Here is a 25669-nt window from a genome sequence, read left to right on the forward strand (position 1 = left end):
ATATATAGGACGCCCACACCAAGACGCCAAGACATCTTGGCAACCGTCGTCCCAAGGCACTTGGCATCGCCAAAAGGTGGAACTGCAGCCAGAGCCTCAACTCCCCCAACCCCGTATCAACATATAAATATGTGTGTATGTATATACTCACTCCTAATTCAAACAGCCCCTCTTCCAGGATTACCAACAGCCGGCAGGATGTACAGCGGGAGCATCCTCCCGCAATCTAAACCAGATCAAGATCGTGACAACGAACCGTTGGCGGACCCCGTCCGCTCATCCATCGATCCGTCCATCCGCCCGTCTGTCCGTCTCTTCCACCACCCTGGATGATGCCGCATAGCCGCTTCTGGACGTCCAACCCGTGCCACCGGAAGAATTCTCCTCCAAGAGGAATTTCTCCGTATGCATCAGTGCCTGTTCCCCCCCTGGCTTCCATCTTTCTACCCCTCCCTCTTTCTCTCCCCCAGAAACCCCAGAGACGGGACTGATATTTCCCCCCCAAGAACCAGGGGTTGGGAGAGGTTCGTTCACTCACCACCCCCCGGATCAGGAACACAATCCCGGGGCCCCAGACTTACACACGCCCACCCACGTCGACTTTGGCATACAGGAGAGGGAGGGGAGGGCTCTCACGCGCCCCCAACTTTCCCCAACTCCCCCAAAAGCCCCCTCGCCGCCGCCGTCCTCTCGTCGTCGTACCCCGCAAACCGCTCCATCCCCTCCACCGCCATCCGCGCGTACCTCGCGCCCGCCCCGGCCTCGCCCGCCCGCGCGTACGCCCGCGCCACCATGCCGTAGAACTCGCCCGCCTGCGCCGCGAGGCCCTCTCGCTCCACGACGCCGTCCATCTCCGCCGTCAGCTCCCCGATGGCCGCGGCCGACAACGACGGCCCCGTCGCCGTGTCGTCTGTGAGTCGCGCGAGGATCTGCTGCAGCCGCGCGCGCCGGGCGTCCGAGGCGGCGATGTCGGCGGCGGGGGAGCCGCAGAGGGCGCAGGTGCAGTTGAAGCCCCATTCCTGGAGCGTCCGTTTGCGGTCGTCGGAGAGCATGTTCAGCATCGAGTCTGTTTTCCACCGTGTCTTGTCAGCCGATGAGGGAAGGGGTGTAATACAGTCGAGGGAATAGATGAAAGGACAGGGGGGAGGGGGCTTACAGCTGATGCTCACTTCCTCACCCGGTTGGATGTCTTTGTAGGCCACGACTTCCAACTCCAGCGTCCGGGGAGAGTATCGGGTGATGGCGCTGAGACGTGTAAGTGTCTACACAATCAAAGGGCATATGATCTCCAGTCTCTGTCTTGAGGGGCAACAATAGACTCTGCCGAGATACTTACTTTGGCTTACACGCGTGGTTGATTCTCTGCTCGTGTCGTCAGCATGAAATCCCCCTTGACTTACACGCCGCAACAGGCGCCGCCCTCCTTTTCCACCTACCGCGACTCTCGGGAACAGCCCAAAGTGCGCGACGTCGTTGAACGTCGCACCGAACGTGTTGGTCCGCACAATGTCCTCGAGCACGTGTCCGCCCGTGCTCCGCGAGAGGTCGAAGATCCTCTGCTGGTCCCGCCTCGGAAGCCGCACGAAGCCCTCCTCCAGCACCCAGATCGCCTGCGTCCGGTCGAGCGCCTCGGCCGGCTCGGCCAGCTGCAGGAGCGCCGGGTGCTCCCTCAGCACGATGTCGCCCGCGCGGATCGCCGCGGTGGCCACGGCGCCCAGGCCCTTGCCCGGGATCTCCTTGACCTCGAAAGGCGGCGCGTCGGACGCGGCGGGCCGGGGTCGTCGTCCGGAGTCTCCGGTCCACCGCGGATCAAAGTCCTCGACGAAGCTGTTGTCGCCGGCTGCGATCTCCGGGCTGGTGAGCACGAGGAGACCCGCCTCGCCGCGGAAGTCTTCCTTGACGAAGGCGCAGTAGGCCGGGCCCCTGTTCGCTTTCGGGCCGACGCACACGGGCCGCTGCGTCCAATGACCCCAGTTGGAGGCGCCGGATGCCGTTGTTGGATTGTATGCCGCGCGGCATTGTTCAAGGAGGCCGAGCGGCCCGGAGGGGTTCCAGGCACATTGGTTGCCTACAATGTTACTGCTGGCGAGTGCTGTCGAGGAGAAGGCGGCCATCGTCACGAGAACCGCCAAGATATCAAACTTGGAAGAGGCAGACATCCTCATCGTCATGGCAAACCGGTTTATCAAAGGCAAGCTGCAAAACCAAACAATGCTCTCCAGGATTTCTTCTCTGACTTTCCCGGGGAGACGGTTTTATTACACGACGATATGACCGTGGCCCAAAGAGGAACACGCTGCGACCCCATCCGCATCCCGCAACGGTGTGGGTGTGGTTGCCGCCGCCACCCCAACTTGGATCAGAAAACAAGCATCGCATTTAGCCTCTTGGTCCGCAAAACCGAATTTGTCCCTCTCGTTATCCCCCGCCCCCCCCCCCCTTTCCCTTCCCGTTCCCATGCGGCGATCGTCTCTCGGCGTGCGGGACCTCGCTAGCCTGAGATGAGGGGTTCCCGCTCGCCAGGGACAGTCCGCCGGAGCATCGCAGGCCGCGATGCCAAGTGTGCCAAGATGCTTGGTTTTTTGGAGTAGCTGGGCTTGGTAGAGAACGGGCATATTCTGTCCAGGGCTGCCCCGAGTCAGGAGGGGGAACCTTGCAAGTTGTAGTCCAGGCCACTTGGCGACGCCTATTTCATAAGAGTGTGTGTTGGAGTTGCGGGTTATTGGATACAGAGAGAGACGATGGCCTTGGACCATCGCGACACTTGGCATTGAACTACCAGCCTGCCTTTGACCAAACTCCAGACAACACACACACAGCGGGTGGGCCGGTGTATCCGGACGGTCGGGTCCGAAAATAGCGGGGGCGGGAAAAGTCCGCAGCCCCGCAATGGGGTTTCTTCAATGCGCCACGGAGGAGGGCCGTACATATCGGAGTGAGGCCGCTCGACAGTCCTTGGTAAGACATTGTTTGTACAGATAGATGCCCGCCCCTTCACGGCAACATGTTACCGAAGATGCACATTACTCCTCCATCCTCTCCCTCACCAGCGCCCAGCACTTGCGCATCCCTGTGCCCATCGACTCCTCGTCCACCTCCTCCGCCGTTGCCCACCGGTGCCTCGCATGCGACGACCCGAGATCCTCGTCCCCCTCAACCTCGAACGAGTGCACATGCATCGTCAGCTTGAGGTGCGAAAACAGCCATGGCACGCTGCCGAGATCCCCGACATGCCGCACCACGGGCTTCTCCCCGTTGCCATCAAGCAGACCAGCCACGTACCCCTGCGCGTCCCTCCTCCTTGACGGCGCCGTGCTTCCGCTCTTCTTCGTCGTCGTTGTCGCCGCCGGCAGCGTGTGGCTCGGCAGCTCCCACAGCCCGGCGAGGAGGCCCTTGTCGGGTCGCCGGTGCACCAGGAAACGTCCGTCACGGCGGCGGACGGCGCAGACGAGGGCCTCCTCCGATCGGACGGCCTTCTTGACCACCTTGAGTGGGAACCTCTTGGCGTGGTTGGCGACCACCTCGAGCGTTTTGGCGTTCACCTCCGGCCCCTTCGGCGCGGAGGGCTCTACCTTTTGTGTCGTCTTGGAAGAGAAGAAAGCGGACAGGGTGGCTTGCTTCGCCGCCGGCCGAGACTTTGTTGCCCCCTTTTTGGCTCCCCTGACCGTCTTGGGCGCATCCGTGTCTGAGTCGCCCCCGGACGCTGCCGCTTCATCCTCCGCCGCCGCATCCTCAAAGGGCTCGCAAATCGAGCACAAGTCCTCAATGTCCTCCACCACCCCGGCCCCCTTTCTTGGCTTCGCGGCCGCCAACAGCAGGCCCTCGGCGTAGGCGCGACACGTCGACGTGACGGGACATTCGCCACAGTTCGGCTTGGGCGTGCAAACGGTGCTGCCGAGCTCCATCAGGGCCTGTCCCCATCGCCCGGGCCGATCGCTCGTCGGCGGGACCTTCTCCTCGGCATCGTCGTCATCGCCTGTGCTATCCTTCGCGACGGCTTTGACGAGCGCATCCGCCGCGGCCCAGAGCAGGTCGATAACGGTCTTGTCCGACTTGGCGTTGCCGAACACGCCCAGCTGCCGGCTCAGCACGCGGAGCACGTTGCCATCGACCATGGGCGCCGCCCGGCCGAAGACGATGGCCGAGATGGCGCCGGCCGTGTACCGACCCACGCCGGGGACCTTGGCCTCGAGCTCGGCCGTGTCGGCGGGCATCAGGCCGTTCCAGCCCGGGTCGCCGACGACCAGCTTCGCGGCCTCGTGGATTCGCGTCGCGCGGCTGTAGTACCCCAGGCCGCGCCAGGCGCTCACGACGTCCTCGGGCGGCGCGGCGGCGAGGTCCTGGATGGTGGGCCACCGCGCCATCCAGCGGTTCCAGTAGTCGATGACGACGGCGACGCGGGTCTGCTGCAGCATGATCTCGCTGATCCAGACCTCGTAGGCGCGCCTCTCGAGGGCGGCGCGGAGGTCATCGCGGGGTTCTCGCGGGTCGATCCAGGGCTTGCGCCACGGCATGCCGCGCGTGGTGCTGACGGCGTCGAACCAGGCGAGGAGGGCGTCACGTCCATGGCGTCCCGGCTGGCCGTCTAGCAACAGAGGGCGGTGATACGTGACGGCGTGGGTTCTCGACCGAGGTGAGCAGGCTTCTGCTGGACGGGTCGACGACGCCGCCGCCTGTGCGGATGGGCCGAAGAGTCTTGCATGAAGTTTTGCGGTGTCTGCCTTTCGCGTCTTTTCCACCTTGCGCCGCTTGGGCTGCGGTTCTAATGCTTCCTCGATTCCATAGATTTCCTCGTGTTCGTCTTTTAGCTTGGTTTCCTTTACCTCATCCTCGTCGTCGTTGTCGTCGTTGTCGTCATCGTCGTCTGCACGAGGTGCAAAGTCGGCTTCAAACGCGTCTTCTTCCCGAGGTTTGGCGACGATTTTACGCCTTTTTGAAATTGCCCTCACCGGCTCATCGTCTTGCTCATCATCGACTTGGGCGAGTATTCTCTTTGCCGCTGCGAGTGAGCTCTGTCGGCGGACACTGCGGCGCTCTATCATGATGGGAGATTTTTCTCTCTTTCTGTCTAGGACGCGACGAGGAGACGCGTCTGGAGGTGAAAAAGGTAATGGGTGAGCGGGTATGTGCTGATACGCTCAATAGGGGACACTGATAGCCACTGAAGATCGCCATTTAGCGTCGATTCGGGCGCGTGGCAGCTGGAACTGGGATCGATTAAGGGGCACACGCCACTGTAAAGTCGCCAGGACGACTTTTGTTAACAGGATGCATAAAATTAATTACGCTTTTTTTACTTTACTTACACAAATTACACACACTTCAGAAATAATGTCTCTTAAGCATGGATAATAACAAACAGCAAGAATGTCGCAGAAGTAGAAAACTTTGTAAAAAAAAATAGAGAAACACCGCTTATTCAGTGCATCGCAGCAAAAGAACAGGTCCTACCAGGATTCGAACCTGGGCCTACGGAAGGATCTGAGTATCATCAGAATCCGACGTCCTAACCAACTAGACTATAGGACCGACGAGCAGTTGAAACCGATGGTGAAGCCGCCGATTCCGCCGTCCATCAAGTTTCACGCCTCACGATGCTGCAAGCGACAGAAGGCAATCCGAAGCAGAACAAAGCTCTATAATGGCATGAGTCTTTTGGGTTGTCGTCCTCTATACTCTAGATGATTAACACCGCCGCCGCTGCCGCCTCACTCGGTCCAGCCGTCACCGGCGCACGTCATCCAGTTGGCGGCGACCAGCTTCAGACCGTGTTTCTCGGCGAACTCGGCCGGCTTCCACGACCGCCTCTGCACAAACTCCTCCCCGCCAACGTCCTCCTTCTTGAGATCCAGGCCCTCGGGCTCCCGGTAGAGCAGGAAGAGGTAGCGGTGCGGCTTCGAGCTGTGGGGGCAAGGCAATCCAAGTCAGCGGTCTCTCTCTCTCTCTCTCCGGAATCATCTCCTCTTCTTCCCTTGGTCTCCCACACATAAAACCCCCAACCACTAACACGGGGCAAAAAAACTCACTCGTCCTTGGGTCCGGGTCCGAGGAACTCGGTCAGCGCCGGCTTCGTCTGCGCGACCGCCGCGTCCCCGCTGAGGGGCTGCAGCCCCGGCAGCACCCAGTGCCTCCAGAAGGCGAACTGCGGGTTGTCGGGCGTCGGCGCGTCCGGGTCCGTCAGGAAGAGCGTGTAGGACGCGCCCGAGCTGGCCCCGGCCTCGGCGCCGAACGACACGCTCGGCACCACCTTGCACTCGCCCGCGCGGAAGAAGTTGCCCGCGTCCACCGTCTTGCCCGCGAACGACACCTCGAGCTTGGTCGTCGGCGCGAACCCGGCAGGGATCAGCGACTCGGCCGACCCGGGCACGAGCTTGGCCTGCTCGAGCGAGCGGGTGAGCTTCTCGGTGTGGTCGGAGAGGGACATTATGAGGGACGTTGTTTGTTGTGTGTCTCTGTGAAGGAAGATGAACTGGTCAGAAGTAAAGAGGGTCGGTGAGAGGAATTGAATCTTCGCCGCGTTGAAGAATGCCTTTTGGACCATCCGCCGCCTGCGGGCGGATTTAACCCGAAGACGTGATGCGTGATGACCTACGCGGGGTTCGGCGCGGCGCGAGGAGGGCATCGATGCCAGTGGTGGAAAATTGCCGCCTCTGCTGCACCCAAGGGTCTTGGCAGATATACATACCGTAGAGGTTCCTGTCCCGTCCCGATCCCGATGCGTTATGGTGAGATATCCGTGATTACTTAGCCGAGGGTAATTGGGAATTGCAACTTGATGTGACCAGACTGATCAGTGAGGACTCGTTTAACTAATGAACAAACGGAAATGTGACCCAACTCAGGAGAAGACGAAGAGGCCAGATCAGGAACGAATGATCTGTCGTGATTCGAATTGCAAACATTAAGATTCATTACTGTGTACAGTTATTGGGAGCACTTCCGCCTGTTCCAGCGATTTCTCATCCCAATGAGCTCCGTTTGATCAGTCTGCCCTACAGTTCCAAAGATGGCTTCCCCCACGTGTGTGTAGCAAGTTGCGTCCCATATGCCTCCTTCCCAATCCATCAAGATGCACCACTCAAACACCCGAAGAGCATACCCTCCTCACAGCTACCGCCGCCATCTGACGCCGCATCCCTCGCAACCATCCTCAACGCCCACTGAACCTCATCCCAGTCCGTCTCTCTGATGGACAGAATCGACGCCGTACGCCCAATGGCCGCCTTGCTATCGTACGAGAGTCTGCAAACGCACCGGCACAGCTTGTTCTTGCCACTCGGCCCGAGGAACGCGCTGCTGTGGCCGTCGACGACGCCGCCGAGCCTCTAGCCCTTGAGTGTGCCGCCCAAGAACGGTTGTCGGTCAGTGAAAAGGTCCCGGAGCTGGAAATGCTGTACTCTGGCCGACAACTCCCGGCTCGAATAGTTCACCCTCGCAAAGAGCTCCAGCACCACATCTTGCTTCTCCCGAGCGCACTTGGCAAAGGCGTTCAGCATCTCACCAATCCTGAAGCAGATGCGCATCATGGTCGCCGAGGAGAGTCCAACAATCACCGAGCGGTCTCTGACTTTGACAGGGAAAGAGGGCCTGACGAACGGTGCTGGGTCCGATGGCGCGCTGGTCGTCTGCGGGCGGGAATCCTCACCAAGGGACTTTGTTCTAGAGCTCGGAGCCGCCTCATCGGGCACAAGCAGTCACGAGGTTCCAGTCTACGTCTTCGTCAAGAAGATCGGGCTCCGAGAATTCGCTCTTCGAGGTTCCGCCGGGGCTTGTGGCAGGAGATGAGAACTGCAACTGCGAGTCGAAGCTCTCGGCAGACCTCGAGTCCTGGTCCATTTTGTGCACCACGCTTGAGGGCGGGACCTGGGCTGCTTCGGCTGCTGCGGTTGTCGCTAATAGCTGGTTCATTTCCTCCTCGTCAATGCCCCCGAGGGAGTACATGTCGGAGTCGCTATCTTCATTTGTCGCGGCCTCTTCCATCTTGTGTTGGGTAGGTGCCCGAGGCTCTCGGCGTTGAAATGCAGAAACGACTTCGTTATGGGTGCATGCACATTCGACAGGCTTGAAGCAACAATTACCCAGCTTGAACTGTGTGACAGTAGGCAGGTATGTATTGTCTGGGTTTGTGGAAGGAAGAGCAGCGAGGCAAGTACCGTTACAGCACAGGCACAATCCACCAGATCATGTGATCCATTGATCCACGTGACCCTATGCTGCGATTGCCTCCTTCATCTTCTTCTCCTTCTCGGTGTCGTTTGGTCTTCTATTGGAGATCGCGGTGATGTGATGAAACACTGAGTAGAATAATTACGACCCAAAATTCGAAGAATCAGGGTACACTAACGTCTACGAAGGGTAAATCTTCTATTGTTCTTATTCGGTGTTTGTCCTTCTCCGTATCAGCTCAAGGCGTCACCATCCCGCTACCACTGAAAGCTTCAACCGAAGCCGACGCTATTGCGCCAACCCTACATTTGATCTATCGGTTTCTCTCCTGCTCCCTATTGAGTTTTAATCCAAGTCGTCCGCCGTATCCCACCATCCTAATCCTCAACCCATGCGCCAGGAATGTGCAAAGGCGGGTTTTCTATCTGCTCCCAAAAGTCTCCGGCATACTCCCACGCGTCGAGATCCCATATTAGCTTCCAGTCTTGCGGTTCCGGGCCATATGTAAAAGAAACAAGCCTCATACCCAAATCCTGGCGCATAAAGCGGCCGTCCACAAAGAGATCTGGACGAAACCACCGTTGATGCCGTAATGTGTTATCAGCAAGATACAACTCCAGCTCCCGCCTGCCATACTCGACTAGGTCTGTCCCGGAGGATTGCGCGTCCTCCAGCCAGCTCAGCAACGCCTTTGACAGCCAGCGCGGCTTTGAGCCTGGTATTCCCCAAAGAAACGGGGTGCAATCATCGAACAAAAGCATCCCTGAAATGGTTGGTGTCGCTTCAGTCAGGCCGCCAAACCAAGGCTCTTCTTTTCTGCAGAGGTCTTTGACAGATAATCCCCTGAAGCTCCATCGAGCAATCTCTCGCCAGGAATCCCAAAACATGACTTCTTCTTCCGTGTGCTTTGTCCTCAACTTCCGGGTGAAACCCCTGAAGTATGCACTAGCCAATCGAGTAAGTGAGCTCGACCAAGATATCCCAAAGATCACTCGAAAAGCCGCAGGATCTAGATTGCCGCCTTTACGCAAATCTTCGAGCAAAAGTCGGGGGTCGACATTCTCCCAATCCAAACGACAAAATCGTTTTTCTGGCGGCAATTGGTAATAAGACCCCAATCCTATCGGTCCCTTCATGAGCATCACCTCGAGAGCTCCTGGTATACTCCATACGATTATCGGTAGATTTCTCAGCGGTTTCATGTAGTTCTCGGAGTCAAAAAAACACTCAATCTCATCATAAAATCCGTCATTGTCGAGTGCGTGTCGAAATATATCCAAAGAATCTCTAAATAGTGGGTCTCCTGGCCTGCAGAATATCACGGGGGTATAGGTAGAGAGGCCTACGTCAGTTAAACTCAGCCCCATATCGACCAAGTTTTTCATTATATCATGGAATTCATGAAAAACGGCCATCTGCTCTCAAAAGTGAGTTGGCTACTGTCCAGGGGATCGAATTGGAAACGGGCCATACGTGTAGAAGTGTCCACCCGTTAGTGTTAACATCTTGTAAAGAGGCCTCTCCCCTGCTGAAAGCCACAAGGATATCGGACCAAGAACCATTTTCGACGTGGCGGAAGATTGGTGCGTCGTAGGGTCGCATTATCCAGGTCTTGAGTAAGACTTTCCACCCTGAACACGCCCTTTGTGCCTGGAAATCCCAGACCGTCTCTGATATCCACCATGGAAGCTGGACGCGTGCCTGGTGGACTAATCCATGTTATTTGATGCCTTTCGGAAGTGTAGATATTGGGGCAAATTTACCTTGGATGTCGGGGTGACTGGGGTCTGATGTCGTTTGATAGACGAAAGCACCGAAGAAAGAGGCCTTCCGCCACCGCATCGAGGCCATTGAACGCCAGCTAGTTGGACCGGAACACATGTTCTGCCTGACTTGCGGACTTCCCACAATGATTTCAGACTGGATAGATTGGTTTGCTGCTGTCGATTGAGACGAGCCTTCTTGGATCAGCGGCCGTGACTTGACCAGAGAACTGTGCATGAGACGTCAGAACAGTCATTCAATCACTTGCAACCGACGAATAGCACTCACATCGTGTACGTCTGCTGCGAGAGAGCCAGAAGCTGCAAAGCGAACCGTATCTTATCCTGGTAGGCCTGGATCTGCTCCTTCCTAAACGTGACCTTCAGCTTCGTGATGTGCCTCCTGGACCGCCTCGCGGCGTTGATGCGCGACTGCAGCTCCTCGGCCAGCGCGTCCAGCTCCCCCACCGCCTGCTGGCAGTACTCCATGCTGAGGTTCGCCGCGCTGTCGTGGTGCACCCGGTGCGTCCGCTGCGAGAACTCGGCCTCCATCTCGGCGAGCACGGGCCGGAGGATCTCCAGCTGCCGGAAGAGGTGGGCGATCTCGTTGGGCACGTCCTGGACCTCGTCCCAGAGCTTCTTCAGCTTGACGATGCTGGCGCCGAACTTGCCCGCCATCTCGGCCACCGTCAGGGCGCTCACGACGACGCCGAACACTTCCGCCATGGTGGTGTTCTTTTCCGTATGTCGGCGCTTCTCGTCGGGTTTGGGCAATGAAGTTGGAGTACCTTGCTAAGTATATCTGACAAGAAATCGCGGGACCGCTTTCCGAGGACGGAGCTTTTCGAGTTGGCAAGATGGCGGACTCTGTCAAACTGTCAGATGCGGGGAGGGAGCGAGCCTCATTTCAAAGAGTCGAGAAGGCCGCATAGCCACGAACCGCCCTGCAAATCGTCAGGCTTTCCTGCAGGCTGCGCAAGCTCGTGCATGAGATATCGCCAGCAAAGCCGCCCAACGAGCCTGAGAATGTCAGCTGGAGTCTTGGCCTGGCCAGTAAGATGATTTCGGCGCAGCATGGCGTTGTGGCACAGCAGCCAATGGAGAGGCATGTTCGAATCTGCTCATATTCCACGAGCGCTGCATCAAGCGTGTCATCGTGCAGGGCAGATTTGCTTTATAAGAGAACAACGGCGAAGAGCACAGGCAGAAAACTGGCGGTGTTGGTTTCCTTTGCACATTCTCAACATTCTTCGTGTCTACAACGCAACCATGAAAGGAAAAGAAGAACAAAGCTCCGACGGTTCCCTGACGGGACAAATACAGAAACAAAACCTATATCGCCTCTAGCTGCATAGTGTGCGCCACGTATCCCAAGTCTATCCTACAGATCAAACGAAGGTGACATTCTACCAAATTGATGAAAACAATTACCAAAATGTTTCTGGACCCCGCTTACTGGATGGTCGGAGGCGGTGTCGGCGACCTCTTCGGCTTCTTGACTTCTGGCGGTGGTGGTGCAGCTGTTGGTGCTTCAGGCTCCGGTGCGGCTTTGACGGGTTCCGGAGCAGGCACTGGCGGTGCAAGTGCCGGTGCCGGTGCCGCCTTCGATACATCAGGCTCCGTCATGGCCTTTGGCGATGTGAGTTCGACCTTTGGCGTGTCAGATCCCAGCGTGGCATTTGGCGATGCGGAAGCGACTTGTGGTAATTCAGACTCTGGCGCAGTCTTGGGCGGTTCCGGGGCGGGATCCTCGGCGCCCTTTGGCGCCGGCTCAATCGTCTTCAAGTCCGCATCCCACATCTCCTTGACCAAACCCCAGTACCGCGACGGGTTCAGCTTCGCATGCGCAACGTGCTGGCTCCCGTCGAACCGCTCCTTCCGGACATCGAACCCGTTCTCCTTGGCCTCGTCGGCGTGCCTCTCGACGTCGGCCCAGTGGATCATCTCATCCTCCTTGCTGTACAGATACGCCCGCCGCTTCTCGCTCCCCAGCAACGCCTTCTGGCGCAACGCCGCCCACATCTTCCCGAAGAAGCCGATCCTCCCGAGCGGGACGTGGAACAGCCAGAACCAGCCGATGAAGACGTGGGCCAGCGGCGCGAGGACTCTCGGCATCGAGGCCGAGAGCGCGCGGTAGCTCCGCATCCAGTGGAAGCCTCCCGGGCAGGAGTCATAGAGGGTGACGTGGGGCGGCAGCGCCAGGCGCCCCGCTCGGTCGGCGTCGGCGTACAGCTCGAGAAACTTTGCATAGTTGGTGGCCCCGCCGTTGGAGAAGACGTGGAGCAGCAGTTGGGGCTGGCCACCCCCGGAGAAGGCCGCCGGGGTGGCGTCGGCCAGGGACCGGACGACGGGGACGGCGGGCTTAATCTGGCGCTTGGAGATGCGGGTGGAGAGGGTGTGGATGAAGGGGCACTTGACGAGGAGGATGCTGGCGGACGGGTAGAGGGCCATGTAGCGCGACGTGTACTTTGCGATGTGGACGTCCTGGGCCGACATCCAGCTGAAGATGACGATGAGCCTGGGCGAGTTCGGGTCCAGCATCGCCGACGGCGGGTCGTAGAGGAACGTAGTCGGCGAGAGCTCTTGCATGGCGGGCAGGGGTCCGGCAGCGCCGGCTGGTTGATTCGATGCCATGGTGACTTTCTGCGGTTTGATTTGGGCGTCTCGAAGAAAGTTTACTATTCACGTTTTGTGACGGAGGGGAAACTCTCCAACGGATCTCACTCGAGGGGGTTGCAGTGCCAGTGCCAGTGCCAGTGCCAATCTACAATGTCTTGGGAGGATAAGAAGGGAAACAGAAGTGGATGAGCGAGAGGTCGAATACTATGCTATGTATAAAGAAAGTAGCGGGAATCAATGAGATGGACGGGTCACTAGGACCGCTAGACCGTGCATTCATCCTCCTCCTCAGCCCTGTTCTCGGGTCTTGTCGTCATCATGGCAAGGTTGGCTAGGTTTCCCTTTCGGGGAAGTGCCTCGGCTCCATCCCCCGGTGACAGGGGGGGAGCTTTGATGTCTCAACGACATGGTGAAGGATTTCTGTTGAATTCTTGGCTACAATTCATGCTCATCTTCTAGAAAACACCCCGGTTGAAGGTCCAAAGAGGCGCCGAGTCCGGACAGACTTAAGAAGAACGAAAGCCGGCGGACCGGCGGAGGGATTGCAGTTCCGGTCCTCTGTGGCCAACCAGACGGAGATTGTGGTGCAGAGATCGAAGGCGTCAACACTTTTTTTGGGGGTGACACTAACTACCTAGTCAGTTGAAACACCAAACGACTGTGCTCACAGCTCACACTCCAAGAGACCCAGGAGAGGTCAGAGCATATGTCCAAGTCATTTACTCCCTTTACCCAAGTGCATGGTAAATGATGGCAAAAAGTCGCAACTTGCAGACACATCTGATTCACAAGGCCAGGAACTCATCAACCAAGTCAATTTTTCGCAACAGTCTCTTTCGGTTGTGACGACGTGTGATTGGTGACTGCGGCTGCGGGCCGGAAAGATGGGCCATCGGAGCACAGCATGGGAGATACATCGCGGACAACGCGCCATCTTGCATGTCGCATGTCGCGTGTTGCAAGACACAGATAGATCTGTCATGCAGATGAGATGTAAACCGGGTTGTCGCGTGCATATGTAAAGGTCGTTGTGTACTCCAGATCCGAAATAACGTGGGCGATTAAAGCACACGCATCTTTCGCTGGAACACCACACGGACTTGCATTCTCTCTCTCTCATCGCCAGCATCCTTTTACTAAGAAAAGAAATCTGGATATGGTGGCAAACACTGATCTTCTGGACAATCTCGAGTTTCTCGGCGTTTGTCCGATGAAGTGGCTGACTTCCCGATAACCGTGTCTTGTGCCACCGGTGCCTGGGAGGTTGCATGGGATGACGGAAGCAGACATCCGCCCAAAGTAATTACAGAATGCTGATATTCTGAGCAACCCCTATAACGGTTGAGTAGGTACGCCGTTTCGGATAGATTCCAATTCATGAAGCCACTGGTATGCCTGTTTGGGGACTCCGTGACAATCCCATACAAGAGGCATTGCTATCATTCTTGTGGCTCAAGGACGCAGGTTCAGCTCCAACCAAGACGACTTACGGTTGATTATGAAGTCTCAACATCAAAAACTGATTCTTGTTATGTGCTCGCCAAATTATTGGTCCAAATACACAACTTGACCCATGGGAATCAGCGGTCTAGGGGGGCATCCTCTCGTTGTAGAACGGCCCAGCCCAAGGCCCGACTCGGTTTGAACGTGAGACGATGGCGGGAAGATGTCGTATATGACAAACCGGGTAACTTGAAAGTGACGTTAGCATCTCGGTTCATCTTCATACACAAATACCCGAGGAGTGGATGTTGGAGTGCCAGATGCCCGATCAGCCAAGAACAGAATCATTCTTCTATTCCAACAAGAGATGCTAAATGTAGGTAGGCTCAAGGCGAGATACGCTCTTGCCATCTAGTGTCCGGGTTGATCCTGCCGAAAATTGTGAAAGGACAGTCCACCTACAAGATCGAGACATGCGGCAGCGTCCCTTCTCGTCCTCCACGACGACGGCAGCCGCTTCCCTCTCAGCTCCTGCTCATGTAGAAATAAGGCAGACGACACGACACGTGCCATGCCGGAGGCACATACTACCTACCTACTTGGCCTAACTTACCTGGGTAGGTACCAACCAGGTATTCTCTCTCTCTGTCTCTCTTTCTCTCTCTCAGAGAGAAGTCACTCTCACTCACCAAGGTTCTATGCTTGTAGCCCGGACGGCAACCCCCTGTGCTTTCCTCCCGGCCTCTTGCTTTGCCAACGAACGAGCATCGCCCCTTTTTCGCTTCTTAATCTTCCTCGCCCGTAACACCTTTCTTCTTTTCCGTTTATTTCTCTCTCCAATCTTTCTCCCAAACGTTTTACTATTCCCTCTCTACCTCCATTTGTTTCTTCACTCGAGACAGAAGCTGTGCCTCGCCCGTTTCGGTCACTCTCTCGTTCCGTCAGTCACTCATTCCCATTTCACGACACTCGTTCCATCTTGCTCGTCGACATCAAATCATGAGGATCACCAGCCTTATTTCCTCGTTGTTGGGGACCTCCCTACTGTCGGCCAATGTTGCCTTGGCCAAGGACAGACACCGCGTCGGCGTCGAGATCAAGAGCCCCCTCAAGGGCGTCAACTTCCAGCGCATCAAGGCCTTCCGCGATGTCGCCCCAGACGAAGTCTCGGATCGCGTTCAGCTCCTCAAGCCCTTCCGCAGTAGGATCACTGGCCACAACGCCGCTTCAGCACTGGGCGCCGCTCAGCCCCGTGGCCTCTCGTCTGCTTACCAGAATATCACGGCTCTCTCTCCCTATGGAACCCAGTACGCCGTCGAGGTTACCTGGGACGGCAAGCCCATCAACGTGATCTTCGACACCGGCAGCAGTGACACCTGGGCTACCGCTTCCAACTTTACCTGCACGAACATGGTCGGCACTGCCGTCTATTCCCAGGAAGCCTGCGCTTTCGGCCCGAACAAGATCGATGGCTTCAAGTACGGCCCCATTGAGGACATCCACTTCACCTTGGGCTACGGCTCTGGCGAGCGCGTCTCTGGCCCCATGGGTTTCAGCGACATCGAAGTGGCCGGCATTGCTGTCAAATATCAACAGGTCGGTCTCGCCAACAAGACGTACTGGATGGGCAACAACTACACCAACGGCGTCCTCGGATTGGCCTATCCTTCCATTACCAGCGCCTTCACTGGCGACTTGGATGAGAACCGCCCTGCCTTCCAAGTCCCCTACTCCCCCTTCTTCACCACCATGGTCCAGCAAGGCCTGTCTGCGGATTCCTTCAGCGTCTCTCTTGTCCGCAACTCCAGCGGTGTCATTGGATGGGGTGGCCGCACTGGTCTGCCCGTCGACGGTCCCACGGCGTACACCGACCTGATCATTGTTAGTTTCTGTTTCCTTTTATTTGCCTGACACCAGCTGACGAGCCCGAGACCACAATCAACCCGGAGCGACCAGAAGGCAGCTGGCAGTACTCGTACTATACCGTCCTTGTCGACGGTATCCGCTGGGGATCGACCTCAGACACGAGGAAGTACCCCTACATCGTCGACACCGGCACTACGCTCATGTATGTGCCTCCGCCTATCGCCGAAGCTATCGCCCGATCGTTCTCTCCCAGCGCAGTCTACCTCTTCCAGTATGGCGGGTACTTTGCTCCGTGCGATGCCCTTGCTCCCAAGATTGCTGTCGTCATCGAGGGCGCGAGCTTCTTCATCAACCCTGTAGACATGATGTATCGCGGTCTCAGAGACCCTCTCACCGGCTATTGCCAGATCGGCATCACCACGGGCGGCACAGGTCCATATGTTCTCGGCACTGTCTTCTTACACAACGTCGAGGCCTACTTCGACGTCGGCGCTGGCCAGATGCGTTTCTATGGCCGAGAGACGTTTGGTCCAACGCCCCAGCTGCCCGAGAAGTAGATTCTCTGCGACGTGTCGACCATCCCTGCGAGACTCATTCCCCAATATTGCGGACACAGTGGGTTGAGATGATGCGGTTTGATATGTGTGGCTGGGCGGTATGAGAAATGATTTGCTGAGTGTTGTTTTGGGATCACGGTAAACAAAAAAACATCTCTTTTACCAGAATGACAGAGAGAGAGAGAGAGAGAGATAGGGTTCAGTCTAACGAGTGCCACTTGCCTCATACTATTTTTGAAAAGCGCGGCCGAGTTCGAGTTGAGGACTTTTTGCCTTCCTTTTGTACCGTTGAACCCAGCTCTTTCCAAGGCGGATTGATAGATATTGAAGTGCTTTGAAAGAGCGGAAGATTTAGCGTCGATACCGTTCCACAGTCAGACAGCGCTAAAACTACTGCTGAGGTCGGGACTTATCGGAGTGGCAACAGGGGGCTGAGGGCTTATCGTAATTTGGGGTGTTTCCCTCGGGTCCTTATCGATAGCGGCCTACTCTGTGTGTGACCTCACTGATGGCTCACTCATTTCTGCCACTTCATTCAACAGTGTTCGTGATCCAGGTCCTTGTGCACACTTCTCTGACGACGACTCACCTCAAGGCGAAGTTTTGAATATCCAAAAGACAGCTTTCCCTTCTCTTCTTCAACATCCGTTCGTATCTTGTCAGAATTTTCCTTCCAGCACCACCTTCGCAGTGTCACGATCGCCTCAAGTCGCCCCCCTGTGTGTGCTGCGGTTATTCGGCAGTTGCTGTACCGATCCTCCACTCCGATATCCCCCGGCGCCCGCTCGGCAGAGCTTCAAGGGAAGAGAAAGAAGCAGGATTCTTCCGGTCTGGATTCGATCTGACGAAGGCATTCCCATCGACACGAAACCCAGCTCCCCGGTTCAACAGCATTCCTCATCATCATGGGCATCGGAGTAATCCCGGCAGGTGCTGAAGACGCCAAGCGACAGCAGCCTCGGCGACAGCACACCTGGAGCTTCAGCAAGGTACGCACGAATGGTCGAGATTTCTTTTTTTTCCCCGATTGACCGAGAGAGTGTCTCGAGTTTTGATTGACGCGTTTTGTACTTGTGCCGGCCGGGCCTAGGCGGCCTGCATTGCAAGCGCAGTGAGTGCTTTCGCAGTAGCCACTTGGGCTCGCGGCATCGTGGGCGACTTCGTCAAGTGACCTCCTTTTTCTCCCCTTCCCTTCGTCCTCGCTCCAATCCGTTCCGTGCTCGGTGGTCTCTGGCGGTGTGAATAATCACGCAGGGGGGGGGGGGGGGGGGGGGGGGCATCGGTCAGTGGCCACACCCCCTGGGCCGTTGATACGATCTGGCAATCGTGCCGATTTGCTGGATCCGAGTCCCAGACGGCTGGACCTACTGGTTCGGAACTGGGACTGGCGAGAGGGGAGTAGTATGAAAAGAGCAACAAAAAAAGCCCCTGGCTGTCATGAGAGCTTCCCAGAAAGTGCAGCGGTGGATTCCGTTTTGGAGGTCAGGAGACTTTTCCGGATGACCCTTTTCCCCTGGCAGCCGCTGTGGGGCTCAGCTGCTAGCGGCCGTTGACCTGGTTGATTGAGCCATGAGAGAAAGCCTGACGGACAGAGATGCGAAGACACGAGTGGGAAAAAAGACGTGTCTCGAAGCTGCATCGTGCGCATTGGCCGAGTTGCCGATTTCGTATGTTGGAGAACACCAATTAGCCGGAAATGGCCTGGGAGGAAGGGCGACGGAAAGTGGCGCGCCGGGAGCGAAACCAAATGGCAAAGTTGTCAGAACAGAAGAAAAGGTCTGCCGGCTCCCGAGTTATGTTGTTTGAGAATTCTGGACCTAGCTGGTATTTCCCCTGATTGGAATTCTGCATCATTCCTTTTCGTTTGCGTCGTCGTCATCGGAAAAGGTAGTTTGCCAATTCCGATGTCTGCCGTAATGGGGCTCCGGCTATGGCTGGCAAGTCATGTTGGAGTGTTCGGCGTGGTCTGACGTCCACCTCGGCTGTCCTGGCCCCTCGGTGAGCGGCAGCGAGCTTGGAAGGGGTGGTAAGTAGCATCAGGGCAAAGTTGATTGGCAAGTTGGTGCGAAGGATGCATGCTAGATGTCCCGTTCGATGCGGGGATGGCTGTGGCGTTGGAGGAGCTGGACCTTCTGCAGCCCAGGCCAGCCGAACTTCTTCCTCCTCTCTGTCTATCTCTGGCTGGGCTAGTCCCGACCAGGGGCCGGGGAAAGGCGGGCACAAGACACGAAAATGAGGGGCATGGCCGTGTGGAACGGGGAGGATTGGAGTTGGGATGGGGTCATGGAGGGGCGGGCGGGCAGACCTGACTACGGACGAGAGGCCGAGAGAAGGCGGCCTCTGACATTCCACGCAATGTCATGCCTAGGCCCTGCTACTGCATGGCTGCAGTCATCGTTCACGAGCTGTCCCTCGCGGACCGGCAGACGGGAAGTCAAGAGCGACAAGGTTGACATTTGGGTCATCCGTGGCCGAACGCACTCGGCGCTGGACGGCGTGTGTCCCGGAATGGGCCAATGGTCACGCCAATTGCTTCACCCAGTTGGTGATCCAATGCATGTGTTCTTCCTGGGATTCCCGAGCGCGACGGCTACGTGTTATGCAAGCAGCATCCTCTGCTACTCTGTCTGTCTGTTATCTTCTGGACATGGGTGGACCGGATATCTGAATCAGGATGGACGACGAGTTGAGCTAGTGGCCTGCTCCTGTTTCCTTCCTATTGTCTGCAATGCCGTCTCTCGCCGTTGCAGCAGCTCATGTCTTGGGTCTTGAAAGCCATCCATCATTGCCGAGTCCAGCCTAGTCAGTACCTTCATCATTCTGTTGCCTTGTTCTACCCGCACTCGGCTGGATGACCTTTTGCTGGCGGCCACGTTTGACTCCAGGCTGTTTGTTTTGTTCCTCGGGATATTACTATTATGTATCCCCTCTCTCGGCACCCCTTCTGCACCCTTCCCCCTCCCCCCTGTTACATACCTTTTACGTACCTTTCTCGCAATCCCCTTCACACTTTCTCATCCTCGTGCACGCCACTCGCCCACTCATTACTCTATTCATCACCTACTTACCTTTCTTTCCTTGGCCTGACCTAACATCAGATCACTCCTCTTCTCCTCACTACATCATTCCACCCTCCCAAGAACTGTGTAACTACACAAGGACCTGCATCTATCTCCCTGCACCCATCGCCTACACTGCACTATACATACACATACAAAGCACATGCACATGCAAACAAACCCAAACTCTTCATCACCCAGTTTGAACCCTACCTACCCTACCTAGCTACCCGTGGCCTGTAGCCCACCAACTCCAGCCCCTGCTAGTAGTTCTTTCACAGGGTCTCCCTGAGCCTTGTTGTACCTAGCGGTTGCTTCCCCGGTAGAGAACACCTCCACCCCGGCCTTTAGGTCATCGCACCCGCCCCGAAAGTCACGGTCACACCCGAGGGGTCCCGCCTTTTTGGGCATAGAGCTCCTGCCACAGCTAGAACTGAAAGCATCACACGAGTTGCCTTCCACCACAAGCTCCCCAAGCTCCGCTGCCTCGCCACTCAATCGGAGTTTTCTTTCTTTCTCATGACTTCGTCTATTTCGCTCCTCTTCTTTTCTGTCTCAGCGTAGCAACTTGTACTCAAGAAGACACCACCACCAACAACGACGAGACGACCGTCAAGATGCCGCCCAGAACTAACGGTGTAGGCATTCAGGTGGAGGATACCAAGATATGTGTTGTCATGGTTGGTCTGCCCGCTCGGGGCAAGAGCTTCATCGCCCAGAAAGGTGAGCAATTCGGGCTTCGCCTCCAATTGAAGAACGCGAACATCGGCGTCTTTGGCTAGGCGGCTTTGCGCGTTACGCGTGGAGACGTCGAGCATACATCGAGCATCCAGGGCTGACTCTTTTGACCCAGCGCAACGCTATCTGGGCTGGCTCTCCATCAAGGCCAAGACCTTCAACGTCGGCAGCTACCGTCGCAAGGAGGACGCCCATCCCTCGGCGGACTTCTTTGACTTTCACAACACCGAGGGTGAGCGCAGACGTCGTGCCGCCGCCGAGAAGGCCATCGAGGACATGCTCGCCTGGTTCCGCCAGGGTGGTGTCATCGGAATCCTGGATGCCACCAACTCCACCAAGGAGCGCCGCAAGTGGGTTCTCGACATCTGCACCAAGGAGGGTATCGAGGTCCTTTTCGTCGAGAGCAAGTGCGACAACGAGAACCTCATCATGGCCAACATCCGTGACGTCAAGACCACCTCGCCCGACTATCAGGGTCAGGACCCCGAGGAGGCTGCCCTCGACTTTCGCAACCGCATCCGCAACTACGAGAAGGTCTACAAGACGCTCGACGAGGACGGTGATGAGAACGAGTACACCTATCTCAAGATCATGGACGTCGGCAAACAGGTCATTATCAACCGCATCCAGGACTACCTCCAGAGTCGCGTCGTCTACTATCTCATGAACCTTCACATCCGGCCCCGCTCCATCTGGCTGTCGAGAGTAAGTCCTCGCTCAAATATCGTGGCCGGACGAACTCTTTTTTAAAGCTGACACGGAACAGCACGGAGAGTCCATGTACAACCTGGATGGTCGCATCGGCGGCGACACCACGCTCTCCCCTCGTGGTGAGCAGTATGCCCGAAAGCTCCCCGAGCTCGTTCGCAAGTCAGTTGGCGTAAGTGGCTCTGTCGCCCGAATTACACATGTCTTGTGCTAACGAACGCACAGGATGACCGTCCTCTGACTGTGTGGACCTCGACGCTCAAGCGTACCATCGCTACTTCCCGCTTCCTTCCCCCTGACTACAACCAGCTTCAGTGGAAGGCGCTTGACGAGCTTGACTCTGGCGTCTGCGACGGCCTCACTTACCAGGAAATCAAGGACCGTTTCCCGGAGGACTTTGCCGCTCGTGACGAGGACAAGTACAACTACCGCTACCGCGGCGGTGAATCGTATCGCGACGTGGTCATCCGTCTGGAGCCCATCATCATGGAGCTCGAGCGCAGCGAGGACATCCTCATTGTTACGCACCAGGCCGTTTTGCGCTGCATCTACGCTTACTTCATGAACAAGAGCCAGGCTGACAGCCCCTGGATGAACGTGCCCCTGCATACCCTCATCAAGCTCACCCCCCGCGCATACGGAACTGAGGAGGTGCGCTACGAGGCTAACATCCCGGCGGTCAGCACCTGGCGCGGCAAGGGTTCCACTGCCAAGCACGAGAACCCGACGGCAGAGTGTACGTGAAAATTCCTGACGAGCTTGGTTGTGGATGAGAAAGCGGCTTGCTGACTGATTGCAACAGAAACATGAGGAAACGCAGGACGCCGTGAGAATTGATCGTACTTGGAAACCTCCAGCCAGAGATCGATCGGCACTGCGCCAAGGATTTCCTTTCTCTTGACGACGACAATGTTTTCAAACTTGACTTTTCGGCATTATCATCCTGGTTTACGACGGTGGCGTTCAGGGCGACAGAAAAAAAACTCCTGAGAAACACAAGGACTACGGCAGAAGGAAACGCGGAGAGGCATGGCATATCGAGGCATATCCGATGATGAGTCTCGGCGGAACTACAAATTTGCTTTTTTGGATCGATCGTCAGCGCAGGCGCCGCGGGCACTCACCTCAAGAGTCCTGCGGTTCTGTTATGATGTTGATCCGGGGTCACAATACTTTTTGCTCTTGCTCCAGATCCTACGATAACTCTAGGGTGAATCATAGTTCAGGGATCGAAATCACATCAGATCGGGAATGAGGGGACAAGATGTGTCCATGGTTGCGGGGGGTTCAGGTTCAGTATGGACGGACGCTCGAGCAAGGTCGAGGACCGTTTTGACATGGAGGAATTCCTTTCTTTCATTTTCCTCAGTCCCCTCGACTACCAGATTTTTTTTCTGTTTGTGGAATGTGCCATGGGTACCAACGACTTGGCGACTGTTGTATGTCTGATATTGTCTGACATTAGGCTGGTCGTGCCCATTATGAGGTCTTCTTTGAAATTCGCATGTTGTCTACACCTGAATCTGATGTGATCCGCGAACCACCAACGACTAGTCTCTAGGAACGGTTCCTTCACCAGTCTGGAGCAGCCCTGGTAGACGGATGCGACGGACGGAACACTGTTCCGTTGTTAGATGAGGGTCAGGAAGCACACGTTTTGGGATGCCACAAAAGGGAAGATTTGCGTCCGCTATTTAATTGAGATGTGAAACTGGAAGACTGGCGTCCGTGTCTAAAGTGAGAGTCTTCTCAGGATCATGATCAACTAAGTCTTATTAAATCGGGGGTTGGATATGGTGATTGAGCAGCCGGTGAAGCTAGACTACCTAGGCGCTGCCATTCCAACAACTTCCCTACTTCCCAGTACGTACCTTTTGCCCCGCATCCCAGCCCACTCGGCACGGATCAACAGCCTCCGTTATCGTTCAGCTCCAGATTTTTTTTATCAACGATAAGAAAATTTCCTGGCTGAGGGTCGCCGCTCTCAAGGAAGAATCGTGTAGGTTCCCACGTCTGGCGAAGTTTGTGCAGGTCTTACAACTCCCTTTTCATTGTAAAACCACAACATCCCACAATGGACTCCACCACAATTAAGAAGAGAAAGTCCCGCGACTCCAATGGCGCAAAAGTGTCGAGCAAGAAGCGAGCCGAGCCCCCCGCCGCCGCGCCCGCGCAAAAGTCGAAAAAGGTGAAGCGTAGCAAGGAGCCCGAGCCCGAGCCGGAATCCGACGACGAGGAGGAGCAGGCCGAGGTTGCCAGCGAGGAGGAAGAGGAGGAGGACGTTGCAGACAACTTCAAGGAGATCGAAAACCAAGAAGATGACGAGGCCGACGGTTCAGACCTCGACGAGGACGTCAAGGCGCCCGCGAAGAAGGCCGACGACGCGGACAGCACCGACCTTCCCAACCGCGACAGCCTCACGCTCCCGCCCGTCGCGGGCGCCGAGGCACACGACTTTTCTCAGCTGAACCTGTCGGAGAAGACGATGAAGGCGATACAGGAGATGGGCTTCACCAAGATGACCGAGATCCAGAGGAGGGGCATCCCGCCTCTGCTGAGCGGCAAGGACGTGCTCGGGGCGGCCAAGACGGGCTCCGGCAAGACGCTCGCCTTCCTAATCCCCGCCATCGAGATGCTTCACGCGCTGCGCTTCAAGCCCCGCAACGGCACGGGTGTCATCGTCGTGTCGCCGACGCGCGAGCTGGCGCTGCAGATCTTTGGCGTCGCTAGGGAGCTGATGGCGCACCACTCGCAGACGTACGGCATCGTCATCGGCGGTGCCAACCGCCGCGCCGAGGCCGACAAGCTGCAGAAGGGTGTGAACCTGCTGATTGCAACGCCCGGCCGTCTGCTGGACCACCTGCAGAACACGCCCTTCGTCTTCAAGAACCTCAAGTCCCTCATCATCGACGAGGCGGACCGGATATTGGAAATTGGTTTCGAGGACGAGATGCGCCAGATCGTCAAGATCCTGCCCAAGAACGACCGCCAGACGATGCTCTTCTCGGCCACGCAGACGACAAAGGTCGAGGACCTCGCTCGCATCTCGCTGCGGCCGGGCCCGCTGTACGTCAACGTCGACGAGGAGAAGCTGCACAGCACCGTCGAGAACCTGGAGCAGGGGTACGTCATCTGCGACGCTGACAAGCGCTTCCTGCTGCTCTTCTCATTCCTGAAGCGCAACCTCAAGAAGAAGGTCATTGTCTTCTTCAGCAGTTGCAACTCGGTCAAGTACCACGCCGAGCTGCTCAACTACATCGACCTGCCGGTGCTGGACCTGCACGGCAAGCAGAAGCAGCAGAAGCGGACCAACACGTTTTTCGAGTTTTGCAATGCCAAGCAGGGCACACTCATCTGCACCGACGTCGCCGCCCGTGGTTTGGATGTAAGTTTTTTTTCTTTTCTTTCTCGTCCTTCCCCTCTGAAAGATGGGGCTTAGTATAGTTCGTTGCTAACAACCGACACCCCCTAGATCCCCGCAGTAGACTGGATCGTCCAGGTCGACCCTCCCGATGACCCGCGCGACTACATCCACCGCGTCGGCCGGACGGCGCGCGGAGCCAACAGCAAGGGCCGATCCCTCATGTTCCTGCAGCCGAGCGAGGTCGGGTTCCTGACGCATCTCAAGGAGGCGCGCGTGCCGGTGGTGGAGTTCGACTTCCCGGCCAACAAGATCGCCAACATCCAGTCGCTGCTGGAGAAGCTCATCAACCAGAACTACTACCTCAACAAGAGCGCCAAGGACGGTTACCGCAGCTACCTGCACGCGTACGCCAGCCACTCGCTGCGCACCGTCTTCGACGTCAACAAGCTGGACCTGGCCAAGGTGGCCAAGAGCTTCGGCTTCTCGACGCCGCCGCGGGTCGACATCACGGTCGGCGCGAGCATGAGCCGCGACAAGAAGACGCAGGGCCGGAGGACGTACGGCAGCCAGCCGAGGCAGCAGCAGGGCACCGGCGGCTTCTACAAGAAGCGGTAGAGTATGGTCCTGGGGGGCAAGAAGGGGGGTCGGAGGGAGATGATGGTGATGGGGGGGTAGACACAACAATGGCTTGGTCCTGTGAGAATAGATTTGGTCAGCACGGCGTCGCGTCATCAAAATGATAGTCAAAAAGGGGTAATTGGGACTGAATTTTCTTTTCATTTTTCTCTCCTTCACATGATCTCGGTCTATCGTCTTATCTCCTGTGAGATGTCATGGTGAACAAAGGGTCTGCTGGCTGTATGGGGTTACTGGGTCAAATATCAGAATTCGCTCCAGGCAGAGAGGTACAAGTACAGACAGATCATCTGTTTGACATCCACTTCTGGTTGGATTTCTCTGAATTTGTGCCCTGTGTTCGTGTTTCGTGACTATAGCTAGCCTTTGGGATGATCCATCCTCGTGTATGCACATTTGCAGCGGGTGATGTATAGGATTCTTAAATGTGCTGGTCGTCCTTTGAAACGGATGTTATGGGAGACGCTGAGAGCAGATAGATGGTGTTGAGTCCGCATATGCGGCAAGTATTCAATTACTGGCTTTTCGTGTTGCGGCTTTGAGACGACCTCCAGCCTATTGCTTGGCTTCTCTTCTCGTCTTCATACCTCACCACCAGCCAATCAACCAGTTTTGCAAGGACTTGACACACGTCGATTTATCAACAGGAGTTTATCAAAGACTTCTTTGGACTCTTGGTGTTCTGTACCTTGGCTACTGTGTTTATTTCCTTCCCTTTACTGGAAGAAAGAGAGCGAGAGAGAGTATGTT

At 56.6% G+C, this 25669-nt stretch overlaps 12 protein-coding genes across 12 annotated transcripts; 4 read left to right on the forward strand and 8 right to left on the reverse strand.

The window, feature by feature from the left end:
• Positions 1-503: 503 nt before the first annotated feature.
• On the reverse strand, positions 504-2204 carry CDEST_06265 (Putative SET domain-containing protein). The gene is made up of 4 exons (XM_062922424.1): positions 1437-2204; positions 1337-1362; positions 1157-1245; positions 504-1066 (listed from the first exon to the last, which is right to left on the reverse strand). The coding sequence occupies exons 1-4, from the start codon at positions 2169-2171 to the stop codon at positions 633-635; spliced, it is 1284 nt and encodes a 427-aa protein (XP_062778475.1). The 5' UTR covers positions 2172-2204; the 3' UTR covers positions 504-632.
• A 247-nt stretch (positions 2205-2451) lies between these two features.
• CDEST_06266 (Putative HhH-GPD domain, endonuclease III-like, iron-sulfur cluster loop, DNA glycosylase) lies at positions 2452-5098 on the reverse strand. Its single transcript, XM_062922425.1, has one exon. It carries the CDS (start codon positions 5040-5042, stop codon positions 3024-3026), a length of 2019 nt encoding a protein of 672 aa, XP_062778476.1. The 5' UTR covers positions 5043-5098; the 3' UTR covers positions 2452-3023.
• Positions 5099-5708: 610 nt separating this feature from the next.
• CDEST_06267 (Putative phosphatidylethanolamine-binding protein) lies at positions 5709-6424 on the reverse strand (the record flags this gene model as incomplete). Its single annotated transcript, XM_062922426.1, has 2 exons — positions 5709-5901; positions 6027-6424. 2 exons carry the CDS (start codon positions 6422-6424, stop codon positions 5709-5711), a joined length of 591 nt encoding a protein of 196 aa, XP_062778477.1.
• A 470-nt stretch (positions 6425-6894) lies between these two features.
• Positions 6895-7645, reverse strand: CDEST_06268 (uncharacterized protein). Its single transcript, XM_062922427.1, has one exon. It carries the CDS (start codon positions 7524-7526, stop codon positions 7326-7328), a length of 201 nt encoding a protein of 66 aa, XP_062778478.1. The 5' UTR covers positions 7527-7645; the 3' UTR covers positions 6895-7325.
• Position 7646: 1 nt separating this feature from the next.
• Positions 7647-8116, reverse strand: CDEST_06269 (uncharacterized protein). The gene has a single exon (XM_062922428.1). It carries the CDS (start codon positions 7978-7980, stop codon positions 7678-7680), a length of 303 nt encoding a protein of 100 aa, XP_062778479.1. The 5' UTR covers positions 7981-8116; the 3' UTR covers positions 7647-7677.
• A 427-nt stretch (positions 8117-8543) lies between these two features.
• CDEST_06270 (uncharacterized protein) lies at positions 8544-9551 on the reverse strand (the record flags this gene model as incomplete). The annotated part of the gene is made up of 1 exon (XM_062922429.1): positions 8544-9551. The coding sequence occupies one exon, from the start codon at positions 9549-9551 to the stop codon at positions 8544-8546; it is 1008 nt and encodes a 335-aa protein (XP_062778480.1).
• Positions 9552-9564: 13 nt separating this feature from the next.
• On the reverse strand, positions 9565-10909 carry CDEST_06271 (uncharacterized protein; the record flags this gene model as incomplete). Its single annotated transcript, XM_062922430.1, has 3 exons — positions 10219-10909; positions 9930-10159; positions 9565-9875 (listed from the first exon to the last, which is right to left on the reverse strand). The coding sequence occupies exons 1-3, from the start codon at positions 10653-10655 to the stop codon at positions 9565-9567; spliced, it is 978 nt and encodes a 325-aa protein (XP_062778481.1). The 5' UTR covers positions 10656-10909.
• A 20-nt stretch (positions 10910-10929) lies between these two features.
• Positions 10930-12778, reverse strand: CDEST_06272 (uncharacterized protein). Its single transcript, XM_062922431.1, has one exon. The coding sequence runs from the start codon at positions 12561-12563 to the stop codon at positions 11382-11384; it is 1182 nt and encodes a 393-aa protein (XP_062778482.1). The 5' UTR covers positions 12564-12778; the 3' UTR covers positions 10930-11381.
• Positions 12779-14990: 2212 nt separating this feature from the next.
• Positions 14991-16414, forward strand: CDEST_06273 (Putative aspartic peptidase A1 family, aspartic peptidase, active; the record flags this gene model as incomplete). Its single annotated transcript, XM_062922432.1, has 2 exons — positions 14991-15872; positions 15923-16414. The coding sequence occupies 2 exons, from the start codon at positions 14991-14993 to the stop codon at positions 16412-16414; spliced, it is 1374 nt and encodes a 457-aa protein (XP_062778483.1).
• Positions 16415-18703: 2289 nt separating this feature from the next.
• CDEST_06274 (Putative phosphoglycerate/bisphosphoglycerate mutase, active, 6-phosphofructo-2-kinase) lies at positions 18704-21749 on the forward strand (the record flags this gene model as incomplete). The annotated part of the gene is made up of 5 exons (XM_062922433.1): positions 18704-20196; positions 20327-20916; positions 20978-21091; positions 21145-21659; positions 21722-21749. Exons 1-5 carry the CDS (start codon positions 20091-20093, stop codon positions 21747-21749), a joined length of 1353 nt encoding a protein of 450 aa, XP_062778484.1. The 5' UTR covers positions 18704-20090.
• Positions 21750-21973: 224 nt separating this feature from the next.
• Positions 21974-22451, forward strand: CDEST_06275 (uncharacterized protein; the record flags this gene model as incomplete). The annotated part of the gene is given in 2 exon segments (XM_062922434.1): positions 21974-22129; positions 22146-22451. The coding sequence occupies 2 exon segments, from the start codon at positions 21974-21976 to the stop codon at positions 22449-22451; spliced, it is 462 nt and encodes a 153-aa protein (XP_062778485.1).
• Positions 22452-22914: 463 nt separating this feature from the next.
• CDEST_06276 (Putative ATP-dependent RNA helicase DEAD-box, Helicase superfamily 1/2, ATP-binding protein) lies at positions 22915-25242 on the forward strand. The gene is made up of 2 exons (XM_062922435.1): positions 22915-24304; positions 24392-25242. Exons 1-2 carry the CDS (start codon positions 22994-22996, stop codon positions 24896-24898), a joined length of 1818 nt encoding a protein of 605 aa, XP_062778486.1. The 5' UTR covers positions 22915-22993; the 3' UTR covers positions 24899-25242.
• The last annotated feature ends 427 nt before the right edge of the window (positions 25243-25669 follow it).

The sequence above is a fragment of the Colletotrichum destructivum genome, chromosome 4 (genome assembly GCF_034447905.1).
Source record: "Colletotrichum destructivum chromosome 4, complete sequence".
Taxonomy (NCBI): domain Eukaryota; kingdom Fungi; phylum Ascomycota; class Sordariomycetes; order Glomerellales; family Glomerellaceae; genus Colletotrichum; species Colletotrichum destructivum.

Coding starts and splice junctions, on each gene's coding strand:
- CDEST_06272 (XM_062922431.1), bottom strand. CDS start 12,563: ATGGCATCGAATCAACCAGCCGGCGCTGCCGGACCCCTGCCCGCCATG.
- CDEST_06268 (XM_062922427.1), bottom strand. CDS start 7,526: ATGATGCGCATCTGCTTCAGGATTGGTGAGATGCTGAACGCCTTTGCC.
- CDEST_06276 (XM_062922435.1), top strand. CDS start 22,994: ATGGACTCCACCACAATTAAGAAGAGAAAGTCCCGCGACTCCAATGGC. Junction 24,305..24,391: donor TCGCCGCCCGTGGTTTGGAT/GTAAGTTTTTTT, acceptor GACACCCCCTAG/ATCCCCGCAGTAGACTGGAT.
- CDEST_06269 (XM_062922428.1), bottom strand. CDS start 7,980: ATGGAAGAGGCCGCGACAAATGAAGATAGCGACTCCGACATGTACTCC.
- CDEST_06265 (XM_062922424.1), bottom strand. CDS start 2,171: ATGACGATGAGGATGTCTGCCTCTTCCAAGTTTGATATCTTGGCGGTT. Junction 1,246..1,336: donor AACCACGCGTGTAAGCCAAA/GTAAGTATCTCG, acceptor TACACGTCTCAG/CGCCATCACCCGATACTCTC. Junction 1,067..1,156: donor TGAGGAAGTGAGCATCAGCT/GTAAGCCCCCTC, acceptor GGTGGAAAACAG/ACTCGATGCTGAACATGCTC.
- CDEST_06266 (XM_062922425.1), bottom strand. CDS start 5,042: ATGATAGAGCGCCGCAGTGTCCGCCGACAGAGCTCACTCGCAGCGGCA.